Raw genomic sequence first — 20337 nt, 5'->3', positions numbered from 1 at the left:
AGCCACATAAGGGCCAGGGTGGAAGCCGTAGTCTTGGAGAAGACCCTCCCTTGATGCCCTGCTCACACTCGGCAGCAAGATTTCCTCCATAATGATCACAGCCTGTGGAAAATGTGGGGCAGTAATGATTATAAGGCCCCCCATACAGTGCTCGCTCTCCCTAAGAGCCACATGCCTGGTGTACAGCAGGGTCCTGGAATACTGATTTGCCCCTGCGGTTACTCACCATTTTGGGGGTCTTGTGGCTCATGTATGCTTGCCTGGGGTGAGCCAATTAGTGACAGGTATGTGAATAGTGGCTGTGTTTTAAATCACTGAATCAGTGGTCTGTGTGTTGCAAACAATACTCCTTCTGTAAAATGCTGCATTTTGGCTTCACAGATATGACCTAAGGAGCCCAGCCTCCCTCCTTGTTGTTGCCGGCTGAATGGCAGAATTAGAAAGTGGCCACGAAGAACTAAAGAGGACTTTCTGCGTGATGTCATGATACACTCCGTGGCCAAAAAATATAAATTGAAGGAGTGGCGGGACAGTGAGAAGAGGGACTGAATGGAGAACATGGTGTGTCAGAATGAAGCCCTGGAGTGGCTCCAGGTGCTACTAGCACTGCAAACCCAGCAGCTCTGCGCCCGCCCTCCCCTGCAGCTGCTGTCACGAAACTCTTTCCATACGTCCCGCAGACACCGCCAACACGCTCTTATCAACCTCCTGGCTCCAGTCTGTACCTATGGCATTCCAGTCTTCCCCCATTACAGTCCAGCACTGTGGACTCCCAGTACCCACTGCACTCGACACCCATCCCTCTGCAGTTTAGCCCTGCTGAAGTACAATACCTGCCGTACTGTCCTCCAAAGGAGAAGGCTAGATATAATACCTGGACATATACAAATCTTTAACTGTCCTGGGACCCCACCTCCTCCTGGGAGCCTCCCTTCCCCCATCCCCCTCAGTGCTGATGGTTTTTTTGTTCCTTTTTGTTTTATTGTGTCTCTTCTCCACTTGTTTTTTAATAAAAGAATTGTTTTGGTTTGAAAGCAATCTTTATTCCGTTAATTGAAAACAAACAGAGCCCTGTAAAGCAACAGGCAATTTTCTTAAACCTTCATAGTGCATCGTCTGCACCAATCACAATCCCGTCCTAGCATTTTACAAGCACTTCACTCCTGAGCATAGCAACAAATAATAGTGGCTTTCAGCTTCAAATTGCTGCCTCAAAGCATCCCTGATTCTTGTGGCCCCATGCTGTGCCCCTCTAATTGCCTTGGTCTCTGGCTGTTCAAATTCAGCCTCCAGATGCTAAGCCCCTCCAGATGCTAAGCCCCACCAGTCCACCCTTCCCTTCATAAGTATTATGGAGCGTAAAGCACGAGGCTATAAGCATAGGAATATTGTCATCGGCCAGGTCCAGCCTCCCATATAGGCAGCACCAGCGGGCCTTTAAACGGCCAAAAGCACACTCAACAGTCATTCTGCACTTGCTCAGTCTGTTGTTGAACTGCTTCTTGCATGTCAAGGTGTCCTGTATATGGCTTCATAAGCCACGTCATTATGGGGTAGGCAAGGTCTCCCAGGATCACAGTGGGCATTTCTACTTCCCCTACAGTGATCTTCTGGTCTGGGAAGAAAGTCCCTGCTTGCAGCTTCTGAACAGGCCAGAAACACTCCTATGAACACTTCTAGTTCTTAGGAAAGTAAATGGCTCCAGACCAAGTGTGGTATTTGGACCTATTGGCAGTTTCATGGGAACCTTTCTCCCAGTCTTACAAAGAGGGTCAAATACTCAACCCAGATCTAGAAATCTGCCATTTTGTGTCTTGGTTTATGAGTCCTCACATTTTCAGAATAATCCAGAACTGTTAAATATTTGAGATAAACTTGGTCAAAGTCTTCAAGCCTTGCACCAGAGACCACTGTGCCTCTGATTGGAAACGTTTGTATGTGTGCACATAAGTGTTGCCTGATGTTTCTAATTCTAGATCATTTGATAAAATTAAAGATCTTGATCGTTGTCCTTCCACCATTAAGGTTTTAATAGCGACCTTATATATTGGACTTTTATTTCCTTGTGCATGGAATGTCACTCCTCATTCATCTTTGGTTTTCTGGGTGGGCTTTTACATCTCTGTTCCCCAAACTGCCAGTCTAAGCAACGTTGATATTTAAATCTAGATCTTGCAGAACTCATCAGTGCACTGCTCTGGGATGCTGTAATTTTTTTGTTTTCATCATTCAGGCATTTTGGGGAGAAAAGTCTACAAGAGAATTAAGATCTGCTCAGAGTTCATGCAAATAGATAAAACTATGCGAGCAAGCCTATTTATTACGAACAGAAATACACAGTCCGCTCAAAAATTGTTAGGTTTATTACCTTATTTTAAGAAAAATGAGTCAAAAAATACAAAAGCTCACCCTTTTTCATATAGTTGTCATTGACAAAAATCTTGCTGTCTGTCACATTTTTATTGTTGCTCTTTTTGGAATTTCCCTTGAGCTACTTATTCTTCAGTTGGGAGAATCTTGCACATGTGGTATCAACTTGGCGGATTCTTTCTAACCCTTCAAACTCTGAAGGGACAGAGGAGGGGAACCTTTTGGAATTGTTAGTTATCTTGCAACTTAAATATTTTTTATTATACTTTTTTGAGGCATTAACTTCTCAATAAGAAGAAAGGAGAGCAGCAGAATACAGACCCTGGACTTCAGAAAAGCAGACTTTGACTCCCTCAGGGAACTGATGGGCAGGATCCCCTGGGAGAATAACATGAGGGGGAAAGGAGTCCAGGAGAGCTGGCTGTATTTTAAAGAATCCTTATTGAGGTTACAGGGACAAACCATCCCGATGTGTAGAAAGAATAGTAAATATGGCAGGCGACCAGCTTGGCTTAACAGTGAAATTTTTGCTGATCTTAAACACAAAAAAGAAGCTCACACAAGAAGTGGAAGATTGGACAAATGACCAGGGAGGAGTATAAAAATATTGCTCGGGCATGCAGGAGTGAAATCAGGAAGGCCAAATCACACCTGGAGTTGCAGCTAGCAAGAGATGTTAAGAGCAACAAGAAGGGTTTCTTCAGGTATGTTAGCAACAAGAAGAAAGTCAAGGTAAGTGTGGGCCCCTTGCTGAATGAGGGAGGCAACCTAGTGACAGAGGAGTGAAAAAGCTAATGTACTCAATGCTTTTTTTGCCTCTATCTTCACAAACAAGGTCAGCTCCCAAACTACTGCACTGGGCAGCACAGCATGGGGAGGAGGTGACCAGCTCTCTGTGAAGAAAGAAGTGGTTCGGGACTATTTAGAAAAGCTGGACGTGCACAAATCCATGGGGCCGGATGCGTTGCATGCGAGAGTGCTAAAGGAGTTGGCGGATGTGATTGCAGAGCCATTGGCCATTATCTTTGAAAACTCATGGCGATCGGGGGAAGTCCCGGAAGACTGGAAAAAGGCTAATGTAGTACCCATCTTTAACAAAGGGAAGAAGGAGGATCCTGGGAACTTCAGGCCAGTCAGCCTCACCTCAGTCCCCGGAAAAATCATGGAGCAGGTCCTCAAGGAATCAATTCTGAAGCACTTAGAGGAGAGGAAAGTGATCAGGAACAGTCAGCATGGATTCACCAAGGGCAAGTCATGCCTGACTAATCTAATTTTCTTCTATGACGAGATAACTGGCTTTGTGGATGAGGGGAAAGCGGTGGACGTGTTGTTCCTTGACTTTAGCAAAGCTTTTGACACTGTCTCCCACAGTATTCTTGCCAGCAAGTTAAAGAAGTATGGGCTGGATGAATGGACTATAAGGTGGATAGAAAGTTTGCTAGATTATCGGGCTCAGCGGGTAGTGATCAATGGCTCCATGTCTAGTTGGCAGCCGGTATCAAGTGGTGTGTCCCAAGGGTCGGTCCTGGGGCCGGTTTTGTTCAATATCTTCATTAGTGATCTGGAGGATGGTGTGGATTGCAGCCTCAACAAGTTTGCAGATGACAGTAAACTGGGAGGAGAGGTAGATACGCTGGAGGGTAGGGTTAGGATACAGAGGGCCCTAGACAAATTAGAGGATTGGGCCAAAAGAAATCTGATGAGGTTCAACAAGGACAAGTGCAGAGTCCTGCACTTAGGATGGAAGAATCCCATGCACCGCTACAGACTAGGGACCGAATGGCTAGGCAGCAGTTCTGCAGAAAAGGACCTAGGGGTTACAGTGGACGCAAAGCTGGATATGAGTTAACAGTGTGACGTTGTTGCCAAGAAGGCCAATGGCATTTTGGGATGTGTAAGTAGGGGCATTGCCAGCAGATCGAGGGACGTGATCATTCCCCTCTATTCGACATTGGTGAGGCCTCATCTGGAGTACTGTGTCCAGTTTTGGGCCCCACACCACAAGAAGGATGTGGAAAAATTGGAAAGAGTCCAGCGGAGAGCAACAAAGATGATTAGGGGACTGGAACACACGACTTATGAGGAGAGGCTGAGGGAACTGGGATTGTTTAGTCTGCGGAAGAGAAGAATGAGGGGGATTTGATAGCTGTTTTCAGCTACCTGAAAGGGGGTTCCAAAGAGGATGGCTCTAGACTGTTCTCAGTTTTAGCAGATGACAGAACAAGGAGTAATGGTCTCAAGTTGCAGTGGGGGAGGTTTAGGTTGGATATTAAGAAAAACTTTTTCACTAGGAGGGTAGTGAAACACTGGAATGCGTTACCTCGGGAGGTGGTGGAATCTCCTTCCTTAGATATTTTTAAGGTCAGGCTTGACAAAGCCCTGGCTGGGATGATTTAGTTGAGGATTGGTCCTGGTTTGAGCAGGGGGTTGGACTAGATGACCTCCTGAGGTCCCTTCCAACCCTGATATTCTATGATTCTGTGAATTACTTGGATTTGGTAACTTTTTTTTGGGAAGGTTTTGGTCCCAACTAGATTACAAATGGACTGGAAAGTTGTAAGAGTGGTAAATTATTCTCTGAGGCAGTATGCAATCCCCAGTGTGAGGCTGGTTTGCTCTCCTACTGAAACTGCTGCCCTGAGACCTAGGCATGACAATTCTGCGGGAGAAGCAGAATTACAAAGAAAAGACCAGATTCTGATCTCCTTACTCCTATTGAATAGTACCTGACAGCACCACTTAGATCAGTGTTTAGAGTAAATGGGACACTTGTGGAATAAGGTTCTACTATGTTCGAGATAGGATCAGAATCTGATCCTGTGTAGGTTTTTTTCTTCATTTCTGTATAAGGTCATCTGGTCCATTTGGTTAAATCCTTGCTTAATCTACAGATAAGGTTAATTAAAATTGCCTGCCTCAGGCAATCAAGATAAGTGGGTGTGAGGTCAGGAAGGTGTTTCCTGGTGACATTCTTTGTGTACAGCCCAGTCTAATTTCTCAGAAGCCTTGTGAGATCTTGTTTTTCTTCCTCTGTACCATCCAGTATAGACCATGACTGAGAACAAGAAATGGGATTTAGAACAATTGTCTGTTCTGGTATGATAACTTCTATTTTTCAGTATTGTAGATCTGCAGAACACTTGCTTAGTGTTTCATTTTCTATAGAAATGCATTCTGTTCGTAGCAAGGTTCATGTGTTTGATTGGAGTACTTATGGCTAAAATTTCTAAATACTTCAATGGATTTCTAGTGTAGTAGTTTGAGATCTAGTTTTTTATTTATGCCCAAGAATAATTTTTCTCCTCACTGTTACAGACGGCCAATGGAAATGTGGAAGCAAAGGTGGTGTGTTTCTACAGAAGAAGGGACATATCGAGTACGCTTATTGTACTGGCTGACAAACATGCAAGTAAGCTTGTTTATTTTAAAACATTGATTTTAATTTCTACATTTGGATGAAGTGGTGATACATGCATCTTTAAAACAGCATCTTGGAGCTAGGTTATTTTAAATTTATGATCCCCATCCTAAGCAACTAAGTAGCATCTCCAACAATTAGTTGTATCACTTGATTGGCTGAGTTCTGACCTTTTCATTTAAGAAACAAAGGCCTGTTGAAAAGTCAATTGACTGGTGTGTCATTTGGTTGTCACAAGGGGTGTGTGTGTGTGTGTGTGTGTGTGTATAATACATATGTGAGAGAGCGCAACATCTATTATTAAACGTAACTGTCTCTCTCTCTCCCATTGGGCTGAATAAAAGTGCCTGGCTCTGTCTATGTGAAGGTGAATTTCATGAAAACATTTGAGGAAAATTACACGAATTATTAAGTTGCTTGGGAAAGGAAAATATACGCCTTACATTTAAACAACAAAAACTGGTCATACTCTGTTTGCCAGTAACTCAAATCTTAGATCATTAAAACATGGCCTGTTAGTTTTCTATCAGAAATTGTTTCTTTGACAGGTGTAAAAATTAGTTAAAATTGTGAATATTGTCAAATTTGCCTTTGAGCATGTTTAGTAGAACTTCTAAAAGTTAGTGATCTGGGGACATCCCACCATTATGCGATGTCTTGAATTTATGGCCTCTGTTAGGAGGTTGTTAATTTCCCAGCTGGATGGAGGTCTGAAGAGAGCTAGTTGCTGCTTAGTGGTTTGAACACTGTAATAATTCTGTTTAAAAATAAATGAGAATTTTTAGTTTCATGATTAAGCATTGAAATGTCAGGAATGTAGCAAAGTTTTTTGTTCATGCAACCTTCACTTGGCCTCCCTTTTGTGTATGCCTTATGAAAATCTTTACTTGCATGCTCACAAACTATTCCTCAGTATGCTATGCCATAGTTTTTCTCTTTAGCCTTCTAACTACATGTATGTATCATCTTGTGGGACTGTATGCTTGTCTGTTTATAACAGAGTTTCATAGGAAGAATGCATGGCATATCTACTTACGTAGAGCGAAGTTAATTTAAAAAGAAAATAAGATACCCAGCGCAGCAATGGAGCTTAGTTAAATGTGTAGCTTCTTCTAGTATCATGTTACTCTGCATATTCCAGAGAGATGCTTCTTGTCATTTTTTATTTAAAAAAAAAAAAAGTAGTTAAACTGTTGCTGAAGTATTTAGAGTAATTGGGAGAAGCTTATACATAAGTTTTCCTTAAATTACAACTTAAAACCTTTAATATCTATGCCGGTTGTCACTATTATCTGTCTTTAAATATGCTACAACTGTTTTATACCATCAGATACTAAGCACTTTGAAATGTGCGTACATTTCAATGTCATTTTAGTGAGAAATTTTCACTTGTGCATATATTAACTATCAGATCAATAGAGTGCAAATTCGGTACACTTGTTAGCGAAACAGTTTAACAATATTTTAACATGCTTTTTTCCCAGTATATGATGTCTCATTTGAATTTCCCTAAGATAGAATAAATATAGATATGGAAATGACAGATTAGCTAGCCATCTACTTAAGTCCTCAGTCAAACAAGAAATAACAAAAATGTTCACTAGTAATAAGTCTGACTTCCTTCCAAAGCAGCTGAGATCATAGAATCATAGAATATCAGGGTTGGAAGGGACCTCAGGAGGTCATCTAGTCCAACCCCCTGCTCAAAGCAGGACCAATCCCCAATTTTTGGCCCAGATCCCTAAATGGCCCCCTCAAGGATTGAACTCACAACCCTGGGTTTAGCAGGCCAATGCTCAAACCACTGAGCTATCCCTCCCCCTGATACTATAAAGATGTGGGTGCTTTTTAGGTCAATTTAAATTTTAGGACTATGACACAATACGTTACTGTGAAGGGGTGCCTCTATCTATAAAGGAGGAAAAATAACCTGTTAAATGACATGAGTACTGATATCAAAGTATTAAAATACGTACCTTACAAATCCATCTTCTTCCTCGTAATGATGAAGCCAAAAATCTGAGTACTACACTTCTGAATACTGCCATCATGCCATTGGAAAGGCCCAGTAAAATTAGACCTGGGCATGCTCTCGGCCTTCCAAATAGCTTTTTTTCATATTGTTTGTAATAGGTTTGAACGTAATAGAATCTGTGGGCTGTACTCATGCAATTATATCTTGGTCTGTGAATTCCTATGGTACTGGTATGAGATTTGGTCATGTTTTAGGTGATTTTTTTGTGGTCACAATCCATAGTTTTACTGATTCTCTCTCTCGTGCCAAAGCTGTTCCATTGCTTAGGAATGCTGAAGTTTAATACAAACCTCCCTGCAAACAAAGTAAATATGGTGACTTGTTTGTGTGTCTCCGTTCAATAAGTTGGTAAAGGAAGTGAGAAGGAATTGTTGAAACTTTGAGGATGAAGATGAGAAATCTTGCTGTTAGCCACCATTAGCCATTCTTTGAACCTGCAAGTACATATTTTTTTTTTTCTTTTTGAAATGAAATGAACAATTTTGATCCAAATGGAAACTAGATCATTGTTTCACTTTCATAGCTATTTGGAAGATTGTCAGGAAGATCCAACTATAGAGCAGTGCTATTAATGGAAACATCACAGAAACACAGACAATGTATGTCAGTTTAGATTTCCTTTTCTGCAGTTGTTCTGTGTTGTGTTATTTTGGTACAGGTACCAGTTCATTCCCCAAAAATAGATTTTTATTTTATTTTATTTTGAATGGTCCTTTTTGTGTGGCTTCAGTTGTTGCTTTTTAAAAGTAAAAATATGCATGTGGTTAGCAATCAATACTTTCTAAATATAATTTATAATCAAAATATTATGTTAAAAAGACTATAAATAGTCTGCATGTTGCAATTAAATTACTCCTAATTTCCTACAAAAATTCTAATACAAATACTTGATCAGAGAGAATTAACATTCTTACTGATTTCTGAGTTGATTGCATAATCCCTTTTCATAAAGTGTACTGCTGCTTCATTTTGTTGCATTTGACGTACGTATCTGCATCACTGATCTTTTAACTGCCTTTGTTCAGCTGATTAATGAAGCTGTGTGACTGCAGACCCTTCTGGATTAAATCAGTCTTGTAATTTCTAAGTGTTAGTCTGCTATTGATGCCTTTATAATTTTAGACCTACCAATGATAAAACTATGAAAAAGAAACTAATAATGGGCAAATATGTCCTACTCAAATGTTGTGCAATTTAGCAAAACTTTTATCTATTTCTCACTTTAAATAGAGGTATGGAGAGAAAAATGACACTGATATTCAAGTAAATAAAAGTAAAATAAATAGGAATAAAATAAAATTTTCAGTATAATCCATCAGATACTTGAAAATTAAAGAAAGATTCAGGGGTTTTATTTTGCAGCCATTTTCCAAGAGGAGAAGTGACTTGCCTTCTGCAGGGATGTTTATAAGTTTATACCTAACGTATGGAATATGATTCATATGTCTGAACTGCAAACTTAAGTTTTTTTTACCACCTGATGTGAAACTTGTCTGGGGTTATGGTTGAATAATGATGGTTGCTATACCTTTTCTCGCAATTTCCATTCTTTAGATTCCATAATCACTTAATAAATTATTCAAAGGAAATGCAGCTATCTCAGTGGTAGAACACAATTCCTATTTAACAGGTCTACAGCAAAACTGCACAACAGTTTGGGCAGAAGGTGGGGGCCCACAAGGACTCTAAAAATTGCCACTCAGATGTTGCCACTAGCTAATTAAACAACATGTGCACAAACCTCTTAAGACAGAAAAATCCAATTCTGTTCTTAAAGGTAAATTTTATTAATAAAAAATAAAGAAAATACATCTGGGAACTTAAGCATTTGCTAAATTAAAAAAAAATACCCAACAACCAAGGATTAAGCATCAAGAATAACTTTCTTGGTGTCCAGTTTAAAGGTTACAAGCAAAACAAAAGCACCTGGGGTTAGCACAGAGGAGTCCACAAGCCATAAAGAACTAAAGAGAGATAAACCTAATCACATCATCTGAGACACTTCCTGATCTGCTTACATATCTGGGGTTTCAAATGAGTAGTTTCTAGGTATGATACCAATGATTTTTCATACCTGGCCCCAAGCTTTACAAGCATGGTTGTAGCCCTGTCTGCCTGTCCCCAAAGAACAACCACAGGCAGAGAAAAGGGGATTTGTTTCAATTTTTAAAAGTTCTAGCCTTCCCATTGACTCTTTTGGGCAGGTGTCCACTCACTTCCTTTTTCCTATGCATAGCAGTGAGACTTTTTAACCTTTTACAGGTGAGCAATTAGAGAACAGCTACTAAGAGGGATTTTATAGCTACTGGCTGGCTGGGTGCCCATTAAAGGGAGCTACCCACTGTAACAAAGCGGCCTTTGGCAGGACACCACTGAGAGTATCAATTCAGGACAAATTGCTTAGAGCAGGGCATTTACAGCCCAAGGCTGGTGTTCCTTCACTACTGAGGCACACCAAACCAGCCAAACAGAGAGGACTTCAGTTTTACCCCACTGGCTAACCAAGAGTCATACAAGCAATTCCGTTAGACACCTCCAGTTGCCCAGTATCACCACCAGCGCCACTCCTTATGGGGATGAATGGTTATGAAAACCAATACTCCAGTAAAAGAAAAAGGGTTCTCCCCATCCCAATGGACCAAGCTCCAGACCCAGGTCAATATACAAGTCAGATCTTACCCACAAATCATGCTGTTGCCAATCCTTTAGAATCTAAAATCTAAAGGTTTATTCATAAAAAGAAAGAAATATAGATGAGAGCTAAAATTGGTTTAAATGGAATCAATTACATATGGTAATGGCAAAGTTCTTGGTTCAGGCTTGTAGCAGTGGTGGAATAAACTTCAGGTTCAAATCAAGTCTGTGGAGTACATCCACAGCTTGGATGGTCGGTCATTCAGTCCTTTGTTCAGAGCTTCAGTTTGTAGCAAAGTTCCCCTAGCGGTAAGAAGCAGGTTTGAAGACAAAATGGAGACGATGCAGCTGCCTTTTATAGTCTCTTGCCATGCGGCCTGTGCTGCTTTTATTCCAAACACAAGCTGCCCATCACATGGCTTGAAAGCCTTAGAGTCTTCTCCGTAGGCATGCCCCTGCATGCCTTGAGAGTCATAAGGTGTATCTGCCTTCTCTCAATAGATCATTTGTGTAGTTGGTGGTCCTTAATGGGCCATCAAGCAGGCCAGCCAGTGCTGATGCCAAAGTGTCTGGGGTGTTACCCAGAAGCATAGCACAAGTTTGAAATACAGACAGTATAGCGCCAATACTTATAACTTTAAATATAAAAATGATACCTGCATACAGATATCATAATCATAACCAGCAAATCATAACCTTTTTATAGGTTTCAGAGTAGCAGCCGTGTTAGTCTGTATCCATAAAAAGAAAAGGAGGACTTGTGGCACCTTAGAGACTAACAAATTTATTAGAGCATAAGCTTTCCTGAGCTACATCTCACTTCATCAGATGCATTCAGTGGAAAATACAGTGGGGAGATTTATATACACAGAGAACATGAAACAATGGGTGTTACCATACACACTGTAAGGAGAGTGATCAGGTAAGGTGAGCTATTACCAGCAGGAGAACGGGGGCTGGAGGGACACCTTTTGTAGTGATGATCAAGGTGGGCCATTCCCAACAGTTGACAAGAACGTCTGAGGAACGGGGGGGATAAACATGGAGAAATAGTTTTACTTTGTGTAATGACCCATCCACTCCCAGTCTTTATTCAAGCCTAAGTTAATTGTATCCAGTTTGCAAATTAATTCCAATTCAGCAGTCTTGACCTCCTTTGTACAAGATTTGGTGCCACTATAGGACCTTGGTTGCAACAATGATCTATACGGTCACAGTTCATGTCAATAACGTCACCCCCCGTTCATTTATCACACCATACCATGTCAGATCAGTAGTCCATCTGTTCCAATATCCGGTCTGTGATAGTGGCCAATACCAACTGCTTAAGAGGAGGTGCAAGAAACCCCATTATAGACCATTCTAAAATAACACGTTACCTGCCTGTAGGGGAAACGTCTTCCTAACCTTTGATGTACTGGGGCGTGTGTGTATGTATGTATCTATCGCTATATATAAATAAAAAGAATATACTACTTTTTTTTTCTTTTTCCTGGTGAGGGTTGTGTGGAGAGTAGGGAGGACCCAGACCTCCTTTTCCTTCCCAACAGGTTCCAGCTCATCCTGGGGGATTCCCCAGCGTTCCCAGGACAGTCGGGAGATATTATCCCTCCAGCATGTCCTGGGTTGGTCATTGCCCTGTGGGATGTGCTCACTGTAGTTCCAACGGAAGCCTGCCACGGGCATTCTTATCAGGTGCCCAAACCACCGCAGCTGGCTCCTCTTGATCCGGAGAAGTAGCGGTTCTACTCCCAAGGCTCTCCCGAATAGCTGAGCTCTTCGCCCTGTCTCAAAGAGTAAGCCCAGCCACCCTGTGTAGAAACCTCATTTCCGCCGCTTGTACCCACGATCTCGTCCTTTCGGTCATTACCCAAAGTTCATGATCCTAGATCAGGATCATGTAAATGTAAATCTTCCTGTAAATCGAGAGCTTCGTCTGAGTAGTCAGCTCCTGCTTTACCACCGCGGATCGGTACTGCCGCTGCCGCACATGTTGATCTCATGCTCCCACTTGTCATCACTCGTGAACAAGACCCCTAGATACCTGAACTCATCAACTAAGGGCTGCTGCTCTCTCTTCCTTCCTCCCCCCGCCCCCTCCCCACACACCTGGAGAGAGCAGTCCACTTTCTTCTGGGAGTGGACCTTGACATCTGATCTGGAGGTGCTGATTCTCATCCCAGCAGCTTCACATTTAGCAGCAAAACGTTTGAGTGCACATCAGACACTGCAGTCTGAAGAAGCAAAAAGGACAGCATCATCTGGAAACAGCAGAGATGTCACGTCTGAGTCACCATACCGGTTGCACTCCACAGCTCGGCTGCGCCTTGATATCCTGTCCGTGAAAATCAGGAACAGGAGTGGGGACAGGACACACCCTTGGTGGAGTCCAACGCCCACCTTGAACGAACTCTGCTTAATGCCAAGAATACAAACACCATTCTATTCCAGAGAATAGAGGGACTGGATAGCATGCAAAAGCGCCACTGGCACCTCATGCTCCCACAGCGCTTCCCACAAGACATCTCAGGGAACATGGTCATATGCTTTCTCCAGATCTACAAAACAAAGGTAGACCAGATTAGGAAACTCCCACGACCCCTTGAGTATCTGTGAGAGAGAAAAGAGCTGGTCCATTGTTCCACAGCCAGGACGGAATCCACATTGTTCCTCCTTGAATCTGAGGCCCAACTAATGGGCATAAGCTCCTTTCCAGTCTTCGGCCCAAAGTCCTCTGGTACCAAGTTCTTTTATGAGCAACTTTGTGTTCAAACATGGTATTCGTTATGGAGACTCCATGACTAGCACAGAAGTCCAATAACAACTCACCTCTTGGGTCCAGACCAGGGAGGCTGTTCCTCCCGGTATCTCCATCGTTCCCCACATGAACGTTGAAGTCCCCCAGTAGAACTATGACTTTAAAAAAAAATCCTATGTAGTATAACTGTGGTGGTGATCTCAGTAGAGATTAAAAAACAAAACAACCACCTGCTTACATACCACTCAGGGTCCCGTGTGATTTTTTTATAGGCTTATTAGACATGGAAAAGACCTATTGGATTATCTAGTCAATCTATGCACATGAAGCATTCTTCAGTATGTCATCTTAAGTTTTTGTACAGTCTTGTTATAAAAGTCACAAGTGATGGGGCTTCCACAACTACTTAGATGATTTTGTAGGTTAATAGCACTGATTTAAATAGCTTTTTCCAGATATTCAGCCTAAATATTTTTTCCTGTTTCATTATTTTCTCATCCTATCGTTCTTACTTAAACTAAGAATATTATGCTAAATTCCTCTTCTCCAAATATTGTAGTCCCTCCTCCCTTTTTCTTATTGCTTAGCCAAGATGTATATATTAGCTCTTTTACTCTTCGAGTCCATTTTGTGCTTGCTTTTGTATTTTTTCTGAGCTTTTTTCCAATTGCTAATATTTTATAGTAATGTGATGCCTAGAATATAAAGGCACTTAGCCCTTCCTCCCTCTCTGATTACATATACTCCACCACGCATTGATCCGTATCGCATTGCAAGCTTGTCTCTCTCTCTTCTTTATAGTGACTATTACTATGTACATATGAAGATGGTTGATTACCTACTACCTCTAGGTCTCTCATAATTATAATTGTTGCTTCTCGACTTTCTCCCTCCAATTGTATATCTGCATTTTCTAATTAATTTTTCCCTACGTTTATTAGCTTTCACTCTTCCAAATTGATTGAGAACTTGGATAGAAGAAGTGACAATCTGCCTGTATCTCACCTTATTATTTCTTTGTTTTTACTAGTGTTCAAGTTTCCTTCCAACATAGTAACCACACACTTTTTTAATGCACTAGTAATGGTCCTTTTTCCAATTCATTAATACAGACGTTAAATAAAACTGGACCTAACACAGATCCCTGCAGAACCCCTTTTGGGCACCTCCCTACACTTGATATATTGCATGTTCCTGTTTGTGTAAAGCGTTTGTTTTTAGTTTTCAGTCTGAGTGTTCCAATCCTAGATAAAATCTTACTTGAAAATTAATTTCTTATGTAACGATGTATCAAATGCTTGTTAAAATCCAAGTATATTGTATCTACTGTGTTCTATAGTCACTTACTCTGTAACCACCATAAAAGCAGTCAAATTTGTCTGAGAAGATTTGTTCTTTAAAAGGCTATAATAGTGTCTTTTTCTCATTTGGTAACTCTGTAGGGTGGTAATCCACTGCATTTATGTAACATCTGAGTAATTGAGCTGTGTGAGGATGAAGCACACATAGGCTTCAAAGGTGAACTCTGCTTCCCAATCTGTGGCCAGGGACAGCCCCTAGTGCAGATGCTGAGTCTTTCTGCATGTGCAGGGTGTGCAAAGGTACCTTTGTGCTGTCACTGCACCCATGGCCAACCCTGCACAACTTCAGTGTGGTGCTGAGGGCTTTGTGTTGGCCATTTGCTTATACTAGTACTAAATTCATCCTATGTTCTCTACACTTTTATTATGTATAAATTCATCAGATTCATGCTTTTCAGTATTAAAGGAGTCTCAGCAAGAGGGGCAAATATATTTGCATACAGCTTTTTTTATTCTTCAGAGTTCCTACCCACTTCTATTATCAAATGCTTTAGCAATTTTGTGTTGGGCTTTTCTTCACTGTTACCGTATAGGAAGTCTTTCTTTCAAATGTACTGTATTGTGCCTTTTTATTTTGAAAGGTTGTGCACACCAGGGCGAGCGCAAAAGGAAATGTGTTGCTTCACAGCCTCCATGTTACATTTACAAAAATGAGCCAAACAAATAAAACACTACTTGGATTAAGTTCTTGGTTGAAGATGAAAAAAATTGCAGTTTGAGATTAAATTTGTTTTTGCTAGGCTTCATTTTTGTGTGTTGTAGATTTAATTGACAAATAGTGATTAATACACATTTTTTTAAAAAAGCGTGAGGTTTTCAAATACACTAGAGCAGTGGTTTTCAAACTTTTTTTTCTGGTGACCCAGTTGGATAAAATTGTTGATGCCCATAACCCAACGGAGCTGGGGACAAGGGTTGGGAGGGGCTTGGGACTGGGGCAGAGGGTTCAGATGTGGGGGTGAGGGCTGCGGGGTGGGGCTGGGAATGAGGTGTTCAGGGTGTGGGTGGGGGCTCTGGGCTGGGGCAAGGGGTTGGGGTGTGGGAGGGGGTCAGGGCTCTATCCTGCCAGTGCAGGCTCTGGGGTGGGGCTGGGGATGAGGGGTGGGGGGTGGGGGGGGGAGCTCAAGTCTGGGTCAGGGGATCAGGGTGCAGGATTTGGTCATGGTCTTACCTCCGGTGGCTCCCGGTAGCGGTGCAGCTGGGGTGCAGAGGCAGGCTTCTGTCCTGGCACTGTGGACCATGCTGTGCCCTGGAAGCGACCAGCAGCAGGTCTGGCTCCTAGGCAGAGGTGCGCAAATGGCTTTGCGTGGGGTAGCACTGCCTGCTGTTGGATATTAGTAGTGCCATTACAGTAGCTGGCAAGGTTGGCCCTAGGCATTTAGTTGGCATCACCAAACTTGTTCTGTGACTCTACTTAATGCTGTGGTTGGTGTGAGCTGCCTATTTCAATGGGCTGCAACTCTTGGCTACAGCAGAAAGAGACATAGAGGAAAATGACTTAGGTACCATGTATTGTGGTTACTTATGGTTTAATTATGGTCTTGTGAGAATGCATTCCAATTGGCCAAGCGGTACCATTTGCAATGTGTGTGATATTAAACTTTTTTTCCCCCTTGTGTAACTAGGGGAAATGGAAGAAGAGATGGAAAACCCAGAAATGGTTGATTTACCAGAGAAACAGAAACATCAGCTAAGGCATAGAGAACTGTTTCTCTCACGACAGCTGGAATCTTTACCTGCCACACACATAAGGTAATGACTTAATTCTTCTAGCACTGTTTAGTCAAGAAGCAAACAGTGCAATGTTAGTCCAGTATTCTTCCTGTGTAAGAATAAACTTTATGCAAAAGTTAGTAATACCATTGTATATATCCTAAGTTTAATGTATTTTTTTCATAAAATGTGATTTCTTTCTTTTTTAGAGGCAAATGCAGCGTTACTCTGTTAAATGAGACAGAATCCCTTAAATCATATCTGGAACGGGAGGTATGAATCCATTTTGCGAATTGCAAAGTTTCACCAGGTTATTTTGCCACAGTTTAGTATTGGTGGCTCTCTGCAAGTAGCCCAATTATGAGGTTTTCTTTTTTTCTCATTTCTGGGGTTTATTGGGTGTTGTCAGGGCCACTAAAAAACATTAAGGTCAATAAAATTGTCTGGTTCTGCAATTTTCATTTTGCTGTAAAAATTTTTGTGGCTCTAGCAGGCAAAAGCCCGTTGTTTAAATATATATTTGTGACAACACTAAACCATTCCTCCTCTTATAAAAGAAACCATACTTATTTTGTCAGCCCAGTAGTCTGAAAGTTCAAAGATTAAGATTCACCTGTTGACAGGAATAAACTGAAATACATAATAAAAGTTGCTGTTAGCAACCATTATAGTTGAGACTGCAAAACAGTTTGCCCTATTTTTGCAAGGTCATTTTCTGAAACTACCTACTGAGGCTGAAATTTTGGTTGGTATCTCTTCAAAGTTAAATTATTTCTGGAAGGTTCAATCAAATCTATTCTTGAGTTATAGGAAAGTGTGTGTGTGTGGGGGAAATACCCCCTCTTTTTTTGGGGGGGGTATCCATTCATAAATTAATTTTTCTAACCAATCTATTTTTAATGCAACAACATATCTGCTAAAGCGTCAAACTTGAAGCTAGGATTAGACTTTCAGTGGTAGTGAGAGTCCTTCAGAATTTTTATTCATTCTTCTTAATGAGGAGCATGTGCTCTCGTAAGCCTGCGAAAGAGAAAACAAAGGTTTTAGACAATTACAAAATTACTTGTGAACAAACTCAGTGGACATCTGCTGAAGTTTTAACAGAGGTCATTGAAGCCTCATCTCTTCTATGACGTTAGTGCACATACTCTCACTTTCTAGGCTGATGGATGCAAAGACAGTTTGTCATATTGTGCACACTGGAAAATTTTATATTATTTTTCTGATTAAATGCACCGCATACTATATTATTTGATGCTGTAGAATATATACATCCTAGGATATAGAAGCTATTTAAATTGGCTGAATTAACATTATATTGGAACCCTAGGGCTACATTTTTGCTAGTGACTCAATTTTTGGTTATCCAGATTGCTTTTTAGGAAATGTCAAGCACCCACCCTCTGGATGTCGGGCCTATTAAAGTAGCTCTAGCTGAACACCTAAAAATTGGGGCATTCCAAGCCACTAGTATCTGCTTAAGATTTAGGCCTTGGACCTTACTTTCTGGTATTTTTGTGAATTTAAACTGTGCAGCCTTAATCTTATATTAACACATTTATGTGTGTTTAATTTTAGTTACAATTGACATCTCTGAGCTGCCCGCTGGTGTCAGCAATCTTATTGGAATTTGACCTGACTGTCTGGGAGCTTCGTTTCAGAGATTAGCAAGTTTTTTTTTTAATTTTATTTATATGGTGAGGTAAAAGGGAATTTTAGTATGAAAGTAGCATTACAAACATCTGCAAGGGTGTTGTTGTCCTTTGAGCAGACTTAAATGTTACATAAGTATGAGAGACAGGAAAAATCTATTGATTGAAAACATTATGGCAACAGCTGTTAACTTGTTTAAAAAATGAAAACAGGTCTTGCACATTGTAAACTGGAATCTGTTCCTTGATCAAGCTTTCTTATAAACACATTTCTAACCTACTTTAATACTTGTTTAATAGTCAGAAAATTAATTGAATCTATTATTCATGTTTAAGATTTTTTTAAAAAAGTTACTTAATTGCTGAATATTCAGTTTTCTTTTCAGAATGTTAAACTAGAAACATGGCGAGTCTCACCTAAGGCTGCCAAATGGACAGGGTGTTAAACAAGGCCCATTGAATTCAGAAAATGGTCACCAGCAGCAGGTAGCTGAGAAAATGCCAATTGAAAGCGCAAGTTTAGAAAGCCTAGTTAGTTTCATAATTCGATAATACTTAGTTGCTTAGTGCTCTTCATCCTACAGATCTTGAGACGCTTTTCAAAGGAAAGAAGTATATTTATCCCCACTGTAGAGATGGATAAACTGAGACAGAGGGGAACTGATGTGCCCACGGTCATGCAGCAGTTTAGGTGCAGATCTGGGATGAGAACCCTGGTAACTTTCCCTTTGAACTGTCAGAATTCTGGGCTGAGTGATGTTGGCTATTTTTAAAACTGAGCAGGCACTTTGGGAAGAAACTTCACACAATAAGAGAGGTTTCATGAAGGTGTTCTGTTACCACAGCAAGGACCTGTTTCAGTGCTAACAAACTTAGTAGACGTAGAAGATAGAGAGAAATGAAGAGTTTTAGAAAACATGTGGGTGTGGACAATGGAGAGAGCAATGAAAAGAAAGGGCTGAAGAGAGTGAGGAGAATAGGAGACAATTGCCCTCCCATAAATTCATAATAGGTGGTAAAAAGAAAAGGAGTACTTGTGGCACCTTAGAGACTAACCAATTTATTTGAGCATAAGCTTTCGTGAGCTACAGCTCACTTCATCGAATCCTTATGAAGTGAGCTGTAGCTCACGAAAGCTTATGCTCAAATAAATTGGTTAGTCTCTAAGGTGCCACAAGTACTCCTTTTCTTTTTGCGAATACAGACTAACACGGCTGCTACTCTGAAACCTGTCATTATAATAGGTGGTGTAATACCTGCCTATCCCTTTCAACCTCCTTACCTTTTCTCCCCCATCCCTGAAAACCTCACTTTCAATTTCAAATGTGGCTGCCACTGAAAAAGGAAAAACAGTGTCCTAGAGATCTGGAATCTGGCCCCCACATATGGTGTCCGCTCCCGGGGGAGAGGGAGTCAGACCTGGCACTGTGTATCCAGTAGTAAGTGAGACAAACAGGCTGAACTTCTGGGGGAGGTCATGGACAAAACAAAAGTGATCTTCATCTGGGTAGTGGAGATTTGCTTAGATACCCCTTCCAATGGAAGATTTTGTTAAACTCCTTGGGACAGGCTAGCACTGATACCACTGCTGGTTCAGATTGCATTTGGAAGAGGGGAAGAATAAGGAGGAAGAGAAGCGTGGGGAGAATCTGAATTTACTGTCGTCGTTGATCGCAAAGAGGCTTGGGATGAGAACACAGAACCACTTACAAGGGTGGCAGAAGCACTTAAGCTAGTCTTTCCTCCTCCACTCCAGGCAATGTTTTATGTCCCCAAACTATTTCATTGCCTTGCAAGCATGCATCCAGCAGCCTGGGAGAACTTTGCGCTATGGGTGGTTGCCCAGGCTGCTCACTAGTCTGTGAATGGCCCTGAAAAGGAAAAATAAACTGTAGTATGTTTCAAATGTGTTTTAATTGAGCTGGCAAAATCTAATTAGCAAGACGGTTAACTAATTAGTGTTTCTGACCTTAGATTAGTTGTGTACGACCAACATCTCTTGATTTCTGTATCTTCCTTAAAGAGATGTGGGGGGGAAGGGGGAGAATATCTTTTTATTGGACCAACTTTTGCTACTGAAAGAGACATTCCTTCATGCTCTGTGAAAGCTTGTGTCTTTCACCAGCTGGAGTTGGTCCAGTAAAAGATCCTCAGTCCAATACAGCCACAATAACACTGCAAACAACAAAATATTTTCCTGTCCATTTCAGCCATATTTTTTTCTGGCCATTTCCCTTTCCCTACTTTTCTGTAATTTCCTTTGGCTTTGGTCTTTGGCTAACATTACTGACAAACTAGGGAGGGGTCAGGGTCAGAAAGGGACATTCAGAACACATCTGCCACACCTCATTTTCTTCATAGTTCAATTCTAATTCCAGCAATCCATTTTGATTTTT

The 20337-nt window shown here is 41.2% G+C and overlaps 1 protein-coding gene across 9 annotated transcripts in view; it reads left to right on the top strand.

Annotated features, from left to right (window-relative positions):
* MTA1 (metastasis associated 1) overlaps positions 1 to 20337 on the top strand; it is a 150298-nt gene that overhangs the window by 38968 nt on the left and 90993 nt on the right. For 8 of the 9 annotated variants that reach the window (XM_048862421.2, XM_075131440.1, XM_075131439.1 and 5 more), the window contains 3 exons: positions 5686 to 5779; positions 16202 to 16328; positions 16499 to 16562. In XM_048862421.2, coding sequence (XP_048718378.1) covers positions 5686 to 5779; positions 16202 to 16328; positions 16499 to 16562 — 285 coding nt within the window. Of the gene's footprint in view, positions 1 to 3185; positions 3618 to 5685; positions 5780 to 16201; positions 16329 to 16498; positions 16563 to 20337 lie in introns of those variants that run through there. The other variant, XM_075131441.1, reaches the window with a different exon arrangement.

The sequence above is a fragment of the Caretta caretta genome, chromosome 8 (genome assembly GCF_965140235.1).
Source record: "Caretta caretta isolate rCarCar2 chromosome 8, rCarCar1.hap1, whole genome shotgun sequence".
NCBI classification, from domain to species: domain Eukaryota; kingdom Metazoa; phylum Chordata; order Testudines; family Cheloniidae; genus Caretta; species Caretta caretta.
The sequence above is the reverse complement of the archived record's forward strand: the minus strand, read 5'-3'. Positions and strand labels throughout refer to the sequence as shown.